Raw genomic sequence first — 14,973 nt, forward strand, 5'->3', positions numbered from 1 at the left:
AAATTATGAATAAAAAGTTAAGAACTGAAGAAAATATTTATTTAGAGAAAGGAAATCTCAACAAATTACCAATTTTTTAGAAGCCCATGCAACAAACATCACAAGATACAAAAAGTAACACTTATTTTTTTTATTCCTAATTACTTGCCTGATACAATTTTTTCCTACATTTTGGCTGCATATTCTTCAATCACCTCTCTCTATGAGGATGAATTTGAAACACAATATTCTATAGAGGTAATAGATAATTTAGTCTTTCCTCCAGCATGGTTGCTCACAATTAATTTTATTATTGGTAGTTTAGAAAAAGTTTACTTCAGCCTCACAGCTCTCTGTGGTAAGGCCTCAGCTGTAACTTCCTCTGTGGGTTCTTCCTCTGGCAGTGTGTCTTGCCCAGGAGAAAGACCTCAGAGAACTGAGGTATTTTCTCTCACTAGTTGTGGCGTGGCACCCCGTGGCTCCCAATGGCCTAGGAAGCAGCTGTTCCCGCTCAGCCAGGACCATATAGCCATCAGTTCTTGCTACCTCCCAACTGCTAGGCTGGTCCTGGGGACAATGTAGGGTGGCCATGAAGCCTAGGTCGAGGTGACCTCATGCAAGGAGCAGAGCAGAACAGTGTCTCCTTCAGATCTTCTTGTTGGAATAGAAGGTAGATTCCACAGTCCATGAGATCTACTATGGATCCAACACTTGCTAGGGTCCAGGTGGAGTGGAGGTAGTGCTGGCAGCCCACTGGCCCCATCTAAGCCCTGGAACCACTACCAGGATCATCTCTCAGCATGAGAACAATGTTCCATACTGCTGCTGGGGTGCTAGAAGAGAAACGCAGTCTTAGAAAGGACTTACAAAGGAGGAGACCTGAAACTTAGGCTTTATTAGCTTCAAATCAATTGGCCTCTACTAGGAGGCAAAGCAGGAAGGAAAGCTTTTATGGAAGCCAAGTGAAAAAAGTATTTCCGAGAGAGTGATCAATGAATGGTGATAAATGTTGTTTAAGATGCTACGAATCCATCATTGGATTTGGCAACATGAAAGTCATTGAATGTTGACACACAGTTGGGTTACATGGGGGAACTAAAGTCCAACTGAGGTATGTCTTGGTCAGGGTTGGGCTGCTATAACAAAAATATCAACTGGGTGGCTCACACAACAAACATTTATTTCCTCACAGTTCTGAAAACTGGAAAGTCCCAAGATAAAGGCACCAGCAGATCTGGTGTCTGGGGAGAGCCCTCTTCCTGGTTTGCACGTGGCCATCTTCTTGTATCCTCACATGGAGGAGGGCAGAGAGAGGGAACAAGCTCTCCTGTATCTTTTCTTATAAGGGCACTAATCTCAACATGAAGCCTCCACCATCATGACCTAATTACCTCCCAAAATCTCCACCTCCAAATACCATCACCTTGGGGATTAGATTTTAACATATAAATTTTGGGGGGACACAAACATTCAGCCATGGCAAGATAGATTGAGGAGAAAATAGAGATGAGTAGGAGATGGTGAATATAGATAAATATTCACAGGAGTTTTCTGTATGAAAATTAATGTCCATAGTTTTAATTTACAGGTGAGTGAACAATATATTTTCTATTTTCTATTTTTGTCTCTTAAAAAAACCCCTAAATTATGTTGTCACTTTAGTTCAATGTCACAGTGGATCCCAAATACAAAAGCAGCTCCCCATTCCTGATATGGATGCTCAAATTAGAATTAAAAGGCAACTTGAGAAAATCTCGAGATTTTAAAATTCACTTTTCAGCTGATGTATATCCAAGTGAAAATAGTCTACAGCTTGTCTCCCCAAGATACAGAAAAGCCATCTGGACAGATGGAAGTGAGAATATAGAGTTCATATGAGTTTTATTTCCCTGCGTTACATGCTGTTTACTTCTTAGTCCTGTTGAACATTTTTGGGTCTCTCAGCCATCTCACTTTTCACCTACTCCAGGACTTGACCTAGCATAATGCTGCACTCTGCCCTACTCCACCCTGCATTCACTCAAAAGCAAAGCAGTTTGGAAGTAAATACATTTAAAAATCATACCTTAAAAAAAATATGGTAGCCCATCTCATCTTCTGTGTATGTCTGACTCTACACTGTGACAAATTCTAAGGCTTTTGAAAGCACATCCATAGTGGTTTTTAAATTATTGAAATAAACCATGTCATTTCATGATTCCTTTTTCAGGTACAGATGTGTTTTTTTCCATCTAACTCTTGCCATCACAATATTGCTTACCAAAGAACCCTATTGTCTTGACTGTTCCTTTTGCGTGACCATACATATGCATATCCCCAACGTCCACATGAATTTCCTTTGTGAGTGATTGTTGTGTTTGGTCTGTATTGTTCATGTTATCATAGTGATTATCCTACTAACTTAATAACTGTTAGCTTATTTCTTAAAATTTTCACTTATCTCAGGTGTACTAAAAAGCCTGTTAAGTTGGCCCAAGAGATTTCTTCATCTTAGTTATTTGTTGAGTATTATTTGATTTATATATAAGTTTAGAGGTGCTTCTGTTTCCTGTTTTATGTTACACAGAAGCTTTAGCTACTCCCCACCCCCAAACATTGCAAGAACCTTTAACCACGTGCTGTGTTGTTCTGTGAGCCACTTCCTCTTGATAAGTGCTTTCATTGCATTTTGCAAAAAAAAAAACTACAGTGAAGGAATCAGGTAGAATTCAATATTGTCAGTTATTTTCCAATCATACTGTCATAGTTCCCACCAGCATTTGTGATCTTCTGGATTCTACACTCCATATCCCGTACTAAGTGTGATCCCCATAATGAACAGATTTTTTTTTTTTTTTAATTTTCACTTCTTTGGTTTCTGTAGTTGTAATGCATGGGCTGATTTTTTTTTTACTTGAAAAAAATGAACATTGCCTGCTATTTTTTTATTTAAAAATAATGAAAATACCAAAGCAAATTCAGATTGACAGAGCCTCAAATTTTTCAATCTTCTTTCTTATGAATTCTACTTATACTTAGGCTCTGGCAATCTAGCTATAGACTAAAAGCGTTGCTTACCTGCACTGAGAAATACAGATAGAATAAAGTTAAAAAGTTACAGTCTCAATGCAAAGATCCAAACATTTTTTTTTACTGTCTTCAAAATAAAAAGACATACAGTATGTAGATAAAGTCTAGGTATTTAATCCTTGACACACTGATGAAGAGAAATACAGTTGTGGGAACCTTTTCCAGAGGTTTGTTAACAGTGTCTGAGATCAATAAATATTTGTTGACTGACTCAAATTGTGTAGCGTTGGGCAAGTTACTTAACCTCTAGGTGTCTTAGTTTCCTCATCTGTGAAATGGGGAAAATAAAAATGTCCATCAAGGGTGGTTGTGAATGGAATATTATGCAGCCATCAAAAAGAATGAAATCTTGCCATTTGCAACAATGTGGATGGGACTGGAGGGTATTATGCTGAGGGAAATAAGTCAATCAGAGAAAGACATGTATCATATGACCTCACTGATCTGAGGAATTCTTAATCTCAGGAAACAAACTGAGGGTTGCTGGAGTGGTGGGGGGTGGGAGGGATGGGGTGGCTGGGTGATAGACATTGGGGAGGGTATGTGCTAGGGTGAGTGCTGTGAAGTGTGCAAGACTGTTGAATCACAGATCTGTACCTCTGAAGCAAATAATACATTGTATGTTAAAAAAAGAAGAAGAAGAAGATAGCAGGAGGGGAAGAATGAAGGGGGGGAAGTCAGAAGGGGAGACGAACCATGAGAGACTATGGACTCTGAAAAACAAACTGAGGGTTCTAGAGGGGAGGGGGGTGGGAGGATGGGTTAGCCTGGTGATGGGTATTAAAGAGGGCACGTTCTGCATGGAGCACTGGGTGTTATATGCAAACAATGAATCATGGAACACTACATCAAAAACTAATGACGTAATGTATGGGGATTAACATAACATAATAATAAAAAAAAAGAAACACACACAAAAAAAGAAGGGTGGTTGTGAGGATGGATCTCATCAGTCAGGACACAAACAATGCATGGCACAGAGTGAGAACGCCTAACAGTGTGTTAATAGTTATTTTTATTATTATCAGGCAGATGATGAAATGGGGAGATTCCTCTCTTTCTCTCAACCCACAGCCATGCACAGAACAGAGAGAGAGGTAGCATCTGTTCTGGTGGAATTTTGAAGACCAATTCTAACTTGTCTGAACTTAACTGACTGATTCATTTTAATGATGTCCTTTTTTAATACATCCCTTGTTATTTTATTATTTTAATTTTACTAAATGATACTCTTCATTCTGTTATTGGTACCAGTACCTCAATTCATGTAAAGATTATGCATAACTAAAAGCTGAAAAGATGAGCCTTGCAAAACATTCAAATTAGACCATCCACAAATTTATACCTTAATCTGGTGCTACAAGAAAGCAGGCATTTGACAAAAGCTCCTTATAAAAATGTTTATAACACAAGGTTCTTCATTGTATTGATGTTGACTGCCACGTCTAGGCCATAGGAGGTGGATTAATAGAGAGTTTCTATGTGGCTTGAGCCTGCAGTGTAGCTCACTTCTTCCCATTAAGCTGGGAGGTTATTTAGTCTTTCTGGGCTTCCAACAAAGCATTTTTAAACACAAAGATGAACGAGATCTGATCCGTACTTAATAATAGCTCCCAGTCTGGAAAGAGGTTTAAACACGGTAACAAAAAAGAGCATGATTCACTATAGTAAATGCTATTACTAGTGCTTATGCCAAGGACCATATGCTATTTGTTTCAATGTCACAACAATCCTGTGAATTATATATTATTCCTCTCATTTTACAGACAAGGAAACAAACCTAAGGAGGTGAAATACCTTATCAAGCTTGTTATTGGGGCCAGGATTTACTGATATGGCTACCAAGGGCAATGGACAGTAAATCTCTCTACAGCCTATGAAGATACATTGAAGTGTTGACATCAGAGCTGGATTATGAATAATAAATAGGATTTTATGAAGGATAGGTGGATAGGAAAGCATATTACAAAGACATAGAGAATTTTTTAAAGCCTCTTCAGACAATGTCAAGGGCTATTATCAAGGACTTTGAAAGACAGGCTGAGACCTGAACTCTTTCCACTTCATCATGATCACCAACCACATCATGTTTTTAAGCAAGAGAGTGACACATTCAAATTTGTATTTCAAATTCACTGTGATGGTGGTGAGGCTTGAGGGGGGATCCAGGAAGTTGGGTGTTGGATGAGCTGATGAGGGGCGGAACCATGGCTTAACAGTGAGGATGAAAGAAGGGAGAGTTGCTCCACAGGAAAAACCAACAGGATTTTTTTGACTGTTAGATGGAAGAATGGGTGAAATCAGGGACTAGGCCAAGGTTTCTAAATCAGACTAATAAGTGAATGAATAATGACCATTAGCCAAGTTAGGGCATGTGAGAGGAGAACGCACCAGAGTGGCAATAATGATAGACGTGCTCATAGTAGGCTGTTTTTAGACAAGCTACTCTGACAGATAAAATAAGGTCCTGATCTAGGTCCAAAATTATGGCTGGAATTACTAATCCATTGTGTGGATAGATTTTTTAAATACATATGTTTGAATTTTATCTATGAAATTTATATACACGGAGAAAAGAAATTACTTGAGGGTAAAAACTGAGGCTTAGAAATTTGAGCCTTAAGGAAATACTGAGCATTATGGCAAATTCCATTGCCATTCAGACAATCTTTCTAAGGCAGAATTTCAGTCTGGATATGCAGCCTCAACCACCCACCCCTCTCCTAGCCACTCCCTCCCCTCCAGAAAAAAAAAAAAAATCTATCTGATAAAGTATTATTCCAGTTTTTCCTAATCAACAGTTTGTTGTTCTTCCCAAGACCCAAAAGGAACTCAGAAATTACATACACACAAAAAGATGTTAATTCCACCCAATCATGATGTGCACATTGCTTGTTTTGCAATCCATTGCTTGACTAAGGCAGCTCCACCCTTGCTCTTTTGGACCAAATAACATCTTGAGCTCTCAGGGCTGGGTGTTCTCTTTCTCTCTTTGGCTCTCTCTTTTTAATCTTGATTTTGACCTTTGGAGGATACCACACATACAAATAGACACAACCCTATTTTTTCATGCTTGAGCATGTGTATATGTGTATTTGTATACACTATATGTATATCCCTGTAACTCTTGTTCTGTCCATTCCAAAAATAAGGTTCTCTTTTAGGGAGGATGAATATGTAAGATGATTGAATTTACAGATTAATCTAAATTTATGTTAATAAAGGCCCTTAACTCAAATGTCTTACTGTTTTCCCCAAGGTTACAATTCTTTTACACTACGATTCATTCAGCAGATTTACTTATGCCTGTAGATTCACAGCACAATTTTGATGTTGACTCCTTTTAATAATTCAATACCAACAGACTCTAGGAAAAGGGAATGAAAGGGCAGGGGGCAAGGTCTTACCAGATGAACACAAGAAGAGTTTACCAGAGGTCATGAGAATGCTGTTGGTTTTGAGTTATTTCCATCGTAGGTGTGTGATTCACTCCGCATGTCCTTTGCCCACTGTCTATCAGTGGTGTGTACAGGCTGAGAAACTAAGGTCTTTGAGCTCAGCAGGTTTTTCTGACTCACCAGTGTCATATTTCTTTTCAAGACTTTATTCTTCATCATTTTAGTGTTTTTCCTAATTTAATGATTTAAGAGAAAGCTTTAATGGCAGGATTCTTATTATTATTAACATCATCTTTGGTTTCTGTGAGTTTTTTGGAACACTGGCTGGCACTTTCGAGGTCAGCAAATAAATTTATTTTTTTCACTCTGAATGGATTACTTTTCTCTTATGAAAAATTTAAAATGTGTTAACACTAACACTCTTTTTTAAATTGAAATGCAATTTACATATCATATATTAGTTTCAGGTGTACAAGGTTAGTGATTTGACAATTATATACTTTAGGAAATGTTCACTAGGATACACTTACTCTTAACTTTCCCTGTTAATAATAATTTATCTGAAGGATTTCTTTTTTTGTCACATTGTACTGCATAATATTCTAATGAAAATAAACTCACATAGGTATTTCTGGAATTTTATTGTTTATCCTGCTAGTTTCCTCTTATTAAAGTAATAAATGAATCATCCATGATGAGATTTTGAATACCAGATGAATTGCTTGAGGGGACAACGTGTGAAACCATGAGTATTTTGTTGACTTAAATACTTTTTCTCCATTTTGTAGGTTATTTAAAGAAGGAAGGGTATGATTCAGATGCTTTGTAAGCAACTGGGAGGGAATAAAACCACGTGTGAGCGGCTTCCCTCCCCAACCAGAGGCAGGACCTATCTGCAGCAGTCTTTCCTTCTCTGACTGTAACAAACACTAAGCCGAACAACCTACACAAAAATGGGATCTTCCTTCTTTGTTATTCCGTCTTCACTCACTGATGCTATGTTTGCATCCTCCCTGACTCAGGCTTTCACACAGAGACACCTGCAGTGTCTGCCTTACTTGTCACGGACCTGAGTGCTCTCCTTCTCACCTCGCGTGGTCTGAGCCTGAGCATTCACTGAATGGCTTCCTTGGATTCAAATACATGCCTCCCTGCCCATGTGCATGTTTACCTGATTCTTTCAGATGTGTCTGCTTCTTAGGAATGTGCTTGTCCCATGGTCTCATAGTCCTCTCTTGTTTTAACTGAAGTCTCCCTGTCCTTTCAGGCCAACCCAGTTTTGTAGCTACTCATTTTGTCCACTTGGCCCCACAGAGACTAGTTTAGTCTGAGAAATAGAGAAAATAGAGACAGTTCCTATGGTTTGGTTCAGTCTTGGACCAAGCAAATTGGAAAGAAGGCAGGCATGGAATTTCAGGCTGAAATGAACCTTTCTCTCCATAGCCTTCTCTTTTCAACTTACTTGCCCATGGACAGGGCTCTTGGGGAAAATAGAGGTGGGACAATTATCCAGGACCAGGCTTTTATTAGACTGTTTATATCTGGGTTTTTTTTTTCCTTTTTCAGATGGGTGAGTCAAATGAAGACATAGACCAAATGTTCAGCAATTTGCTGGGGGAGATGGATCTTCTGACCCAGGTAAATACCCCTTCTTAACTTTCAAATTAGTAAAAGACGGGTTTACAGAATTTGACTTTAATATTATGAGAGAGCTGTCTTTATAAAAACAACAGCTGGAGATTGACAATACCGTATCTTCCTGTTGTAACTATAACAGTGGTGGGGAATAAAACAAAGCTGTTTTCCTGATTGTACTGAGTTCAGTTAATTGAATGCATTGGTCACACATACATTCTATTATGGCAATTCCCGTGCTTATCATGTTCAAATATTTAGCCAATGGAGAAGTTTTCCCCAAGCAAACCCTCACAACCACCACTACTGAACAATCTCCCTTGCAGTTACTTTTATATGAAGACTGGCCAAGAAAATCACATGATCTTTAGTAGAGATTCTTTACCAATCTTTGAGGAAATGCTACATTTTAAAGGATAAGTGGGAGTTATTGTGACTTCTGATTAGTCTGTAAGAACTTAGTAAGTTCTCTGTAAGAATGAAGACCACTCAGACAAGCTTCACATCTAGGAAAAAAGCCACTGACACCAGGACTAGATTAACTCAGATCACCCCATTGTCGGGCCGACTGCAGCCCAGGGGCTGCTGACCTGAGGACCACTGACCCAGGTTACAAAGTTAGGTGAGCTTTAGTGTGTCTTGTAGTGTTCTCATAAATGCTTCTTTGATTCAGAACATAGTCAACTCATAACTTTCTGCATAATATATTAAAATAAGAATAATCTGATATTCCTAAATAAGACAAGGATCTTAAAGTTTTCTATAAAGTAATTGAAGAATAGTCTATGTTTTTTAAAAATATTTATTTCAGGAAAAATAAATCAATTTTAGCTAGCATCTGCTTTATAGTTCATGTAAAATTCAAAAAAGTTTAGACTCTGTGAAGGAAGAAACAAAATATAAGACCGTATGCTTAGATGAAAGGGATGCTGATTAACAGTGAATGTTAGGATGATCACCACATTCCTGCGGAGGAGGGGACTTCTTATGCCGCCCATGAAAGGGAAAGGTTTGAGTGAATATCTGTGTTCTTCATCCATTCACTCACTTCTACTCCAGTTGGGAGAGTGACTGTTTTTTTTTTTTTTTTTTAAGGTTTATTTATTTATTTGAGAGAGAGAGAAAGAGAGAGTTGGGGGGGAGGGGCAGAGGGAGCGGGAGAGAGAAACCCAAGCCGACTCTATGCTGAGCACAGAGCCCAACATGGGGCTCCATCCCACGACCCTGAGATCAGACCTGAACCAAAACCAAGAGTTAGGCATTTAACCCACTGAGCCACCCAGGCGCCCCCTGTGACTGTTCTGATTGGTCACAGTTTGGGGTTTTCATAGTTCCTCAGCTGAGTGTTGTTAGTCTAACTCAAGAGTAGGAAGGGGGCCCCTCATTGTGTCTTGGACCCCTGCCTCCCCTCAAGGCCCTTATGGTATTTACTCTTTCTTTATTGTGCTCGAGTGGATGTAGTCACAGGGTTTCCTTGGCTAATGCACTTCTCCCAACAGGTAGGCCTCAAGATTTCATGGTAAAGAAAAGGCCCCACGTTGTCCTTGAGTTTAAAAGCTCAGCTTCAATTCAGCCATTATCAAGTGCCCTTTGAGATTATTGAGTATTTTCTGAGCTATTAGAAAAGCTGTATTTTGATCTTCACTTGTGAATTTTGTGCATATTCTATTCCCTGAAGTTGCAGTGTGGTTGAAATGGTTGGATTAACCAGAGGCTTCCTAATTTCCCAAAAGAAGCAAAATTAAAGGAATCTAAAATGTAATACTGTGATTTTAACTTTTTAATTTTAAAATAATGTCAAGCTTAGAGAAAAGTTGAAAGAATAATACAATGAACTCCCATTTACTTTCCTCCCAGATTTCTCATTAATTGATGTGTTGCTCCATTTGCATTATCATTCCCTACGTCTGTCTCTTTGTCTCTGTCTCTCTCCATATATATGTGAGTGTGTGTTATATGCATGTGTATGTATATATGTGTGTACACATATATGTACATCATGCATATAGAAACTGTGTATGTGTATATGTATGTGTATCTATGCATAGAGAGACATAAAGGCTAGAAATCAATACATATATTAACTGGATTTTTTGGGTGGAAAGGGAACCCAGCCGTTTCCACTATTTATATGAGAAAGATTTAAATCCACAAATATCCATGAAAATATGAAAAAGAAGAGGCAATGCTACATTTAGACAGATTCATGACACAGAATTAGATCCAAATATATACAAGAATTTAAAATATGACAAAAGTGGCATTTTAAATAAGTAGGAAAAAGAGAACTATGTAATAAATTGTGTTGGGAGAATGTCTGGAAAATCAAAAGCTGAATTTCTACTTCATACCTTATACCAAAATGAGTTCTGTGAGTCAAAGATCTAAATATATGAAATATATATATATAGAAGAAAACATGAGAAAAATGTTTATCCAATCTTAAGATGTGGGTAGCTTTCCTAAGCAAGATAGGACACCCAAAAGCCATGAAAGAAAGAAGGAAATATTTAAATATAAAAATTTTAAATATCTAACATGGCAAAAAAACAAATAAACTGTGAGTTCATATTGATACCAAGAATAAACAAAAATAACAAAAACAAAACTACTTTATCTGTCGTCATTGGAAATTGACAGAGCATTAACTTACTACTCTGAAAATTGATAAAGAGAAAGAGCCAAGCATTTATCTTAGTCTTTTTATGGTCCCAAACTATATTTCAGACTAAACAAATAATTGATGAGAGAATGTTCTCCTTTATCTTTTTTAAGATTTTATTTTTAAACAATCTCCACATCCAACATGAGGCTCGAACTCACAACCCTGAGATCAAGAGTCACACACCCTACGGACCTAAGCCAGCCAGGGGCCCCAAGAAAGTTCTTCTTTATCATAGAATTCCAATTAAACATTGAAAAGGAGTGAAGAGTTAGAAAATCACCATTATTCAACTTCTGATGAAATAAATTTTCAGAGGTTAGTGGGTACAGAGCAGTGTTCCCAATCTTTAGTCATTCACATTATCACCTTCATGATTTTTGCCGTGTTGCAACCCATCTGTCCTATTGTTTTTCTTAATATTTGTCTTTAATTGATTTTTAAAATTAAACTTTATCTCAAGTAGGTCAGATGTTCTAGCTTAATTTTTTCACAAACATCCAAAGAGATACACAATAATTTAAATTTTAATTGTTTGTGTGTTTGTATATCACCTAAAATCACCAGACACGTGGAGAACGTGCTACATTCTTTACTTCACATTGGGCTTTGAATGACCTTCCTATGATGAAGGGAGCTCCTTCTGGAAATCAGTCTCCTCTCTTTTTTCTCTCTCTCTACATTTTACTGGAAGCTTGTTTTATCACACATTTATGTATTAATATTTTGTTAGAGAACTACTTCTAATTTCTTTGAATACCATAGTAAATTATATCCTGAGCAAAGATTAATTGTGCCCTAATTGTGATGTTAGACTTCTTAGTCACAGCGAACGAACTCATTAATGAATTTCTTTGTACTTTATCTCACTAAATTTTTTTTCTGGTATTTGCCCCCTAGTTCATCTGTCATCCTCCCCTCTTCGCCACAATTTTGCTGATTCTGTTTTTCAGATTGAATTCTGGGACTGCAGTCACTTTTCCCTACCTTTTATCTTTGATTCTAATTTGCTTGGATTAATTGTTTTAACTTCTTGATTAGTGGTCTTTTTTTTGTTTCTACTTATAATTGAGGATATCCCATTACTTTATTCTCAAACATATAATGATTCTTTTCCTTCAGAAATTTAAGACATAAACAAGGATATTATTTACCAAATCAAGTTAGCATCAAAGGATGCACTCACTGTCATGAAGATGTTCATGTTTCAGAGTGGGGGACATCACGTCTCAAACTATAGGCATAAAAGCATTTTGAAAATTTAGATTGTATATGTATTATAGCCTTTAAATCATATAGGAAGTCACTTTTTCAATTAAAAACCATTATTTACACAACTAATAACTTATTCTGTCTTAATTTCTTTCTAACAAGTTTTATTAGATAAGAGTAACTGTGTAACATTTTACTATCTAATGGCAGATTCATCCTGAAACAACTTTTATCTTCCAAGTGACTAGACATTCCTTTTCTTTGATGTCATTACTAAAGTCCTTATAGAATTGCTACAGTGTGTGTGTCACAAATCACCATTACAGGAGATTTTTTTCTGTTATTTACAAAAATGAACTATATCTCATGCTCATCATTCTTCGTTGACCTGGTTTTATTTCAAGATGTACCTTGTAGAACAATTTTTTTTAAAGATTTTATTTATTTATTTGACAGAGAGAGAGAGAGGGAACACAAGCAGGGGGAGTGGGAGAGGGATCAGGACCTGAGCCGAAGGCAGACGCTTAACGACTGAGCCACCCAGGCGCCCCTTGTAGAACAAACTTTAAGTTGTAATTTTCTGTAGGGGAAAAAAAATCACATAAAACATTTTCGTGTAAGAATACAGTTCTTAACATCTTCAGAAAGAAAATGTGTAAACAATAAATGATTTTTGACTTAATGATTAAAATACACTGCAGGGCGCCTGGGTGGCTCAGTTCGTTAAGCGACTGCCTTCGGCTCAGGTCATGATCCTGGAGTCCTGGGATCGAGTCCCGCATCGGGCTCCCTGCTCGGCGGGGAGTCTGCTTCTTCCTCTGACCCTCCCCCTTCTCATGCTCTCTCTATCTCATTCTCTCTCTCAAATAAATAAATAAAATCTTTAAAAAAAATAAAAAAATAAAAAAAATAAAATACACTGCAAACATGTTCGTATGGTGAATAACTTTGGGGGCGGGGATCTATTTTCACAGAGTTTAGGAGTTGACACTCTTCCTCCTCCTGACCCCAAACCACCCAGAGCTGAATTTAACTACAGTGTGGGTTTTAAAGATTTAAATGGTAAGCATAATAATTTCTTTTCTTAAGTAATTTGAGATGATAATGATGACTAAAATCTTTTCAGAACTATGATTTGAAAACAAAAATGTAAGGAACCTGGACGTTTTAAAGTCCTGGATTTCAGATTGTGTTTTATGGTGTCTGGATTAAATTGGGCCCCAAGAAGGTATTTTTGCTTACGATGAAAGGGAATACTATATCCTGCATTTATGTGAAGTATCAAAACTATTTTTTTAAGTAAAGGGAGTTTCTCCTTATTACTAAGCCCTGAGAGTAATAAGATACAGTAGAGTAAAAAACTATTAATAAGGAAATATCCCTTCAAGAGTAATAATGAATTATCCATTTCAAAATGATTGATAATATATGAATGGATGCTTCAAAATATATTTTAATTGATATATAATTAATATATAACATATTTGCTCTGACATTTTTTTATCCTCCCTGAGATGGTCACATTATTTTATTAACAAAAATCTCTCTTCTTATTTAGTGTGGAGACAATAGCCCATGTGCTATTCAAATTACAATGAATCTTGAACTAATTGCTTCCAAGTTAATGAGAATTCATTGCAACTCTTGAAAAAGATTTTCTAGAGACTGGCAGTACCCACCGAAAAAATGAAAAACAAAATATTGGAGAAGCCCAGTTACAGAAATCCAAAATTCCAAGTTTTATTTCTGTCACTCACTGGGTTTCTTTGCTTCTGTTATTTTCAATAATTTTTTTTATAAACCCTTATGTGCCAGCGCCTGTATCTGGATAAATTATAATACATCTCTCCTGACTTCTTTTCCCACCTTCTTTTCTGTTTGCCATATAAATTCACTGTTCCTGTCAATCATTTCCATCACGAATGATGGTAACACTCATGAAATTTCAAAAAAGCAATACACTTTGGTAAAATGTATGACATTAATTAATAAGTAACATATACTTGCACATATAAACAATGCAGATTTGCCTCATCACGCTCACAATGGCTGAGTTTTAAACAATTCAATTAAAATTAATACTGCAAGTGCTCGCTTCGGCAGCACATATACTAAAATTGGAACGATACAGAGAAGATTAGCATGGCCCCTGCGCAAGGATGACACGCAAATTCGTGAAGCGTTCCGTATTTAAAAAAAAAAAAAAATTAATACTGCAATTATAGTCAACTCAACTAATGCTTTCTAAGCACTCAGTACCTAGTATCCAAAAATTACTGAAAATGGCAGAAACAAAGAAACCCAGCAATATATAAACATAGCAATGTTAAAGTACAGTAACAAAAAACTCGTGTCCTTAAGGAGATGTGACGCATACCTGTGGCACAATTTGGGTCTAGGTCAAAACCGTTAAAAAGTACTGATATGTACTGAAAAATAAATGTGTTGGGAATTAGAAAAGAAATGTGTTTTATTGTCTTCACTTAAAACATTGCTAAAATGAGTTTAAAATACTTTGCTCAAAGTCATTCAGAGAGTTAGTGACAGACTTCTCGACAGAATCCATGTCATTCTTTTTCCCCAATTCCATATTGCTCAATTTATATAGATATAGTTAGAATTATGATTTGCTTTGGAAGTTGTTAATATGAGAATTATTATGGGAACTTTGTCCCTAAAATTTTTATAAAGGATTAAAATCATTTGCTTATATGGCAACAGTCACCATATAATTGCTGGCATTAGGAAATTGTGAATGAGCTTCATTTGTTCTACATACATTTTCTCTGCAAAAATTTTAAGTTAATTTAATTTTATGAAGAAGTCATATGCAAAAATTGCTTAGAAGAAAATAAATCCTTTTTACTCAGATTGGAGATCCAGACCTTAGTCCAAGGGCTATACACTAGAACTATTAGCATGAGTACAGTAGGCTACATGGTATTTATTTCAATGATGTTTGGCAATAAATTCTTTCACAAAGCCTCATGCCTGTTGCTGAGTAGGCTGCATTTCCTC

General features: G+C 36.7%; 1 protein-coding gene and 1 non-coding gene across 2 annotated transcripts in view; both read left to right on the forward strand.

The window, feature by feature from the left end:
• APBB1IP (amyloid beta precursor protein binding family B member 1 interacting protein) overlaps positions 1 to 14,973 on the forward strand; it is a 110,592-nt gene that overhangs the window by 35,944 nt on the left and 59,675 nt on the right. Inside the window, exons 2-3 of the mRNA XM_032396685.1 lie at positions 8,013 to 8,084; positions 12,930 to 13,017. Coding sequence (XP_032252576.1) covers positions 8,013 to 8,084; positions 12,930 to 13,017 — 160 coding nt within the window. The remainder of the gene's footprint in view (positions 1 to 8,012; positions 8,085 to 12,929; positions 13,018 to 14,973) is intronic.
• Positions 14,043 to 14,149, forward strand: LOC116627069. Its single transcript, XR_004298412.1, has one exon. It is a non-coding gene; the product is annotated as a U6 spliceosomal RNA (small nuclear RNA).

The sequence above is a fragment of the Phoca vitulina genome, unplaced genomic scaffold, assembly GCF_004348235.1.
Source record: "Phoca vitulina isolate PV1807 unplaced genomic scaffold, GSC_HSeal_1.0 scaffold93, whole genome shotgun sequence".
Classification (NCBI taxonomy): domain Eukaryota; kingdom Metazoa; phylum Chordata; class Mammalia; order Carnivora; family Phocidae; genus Phoca; species Phoca vitulina.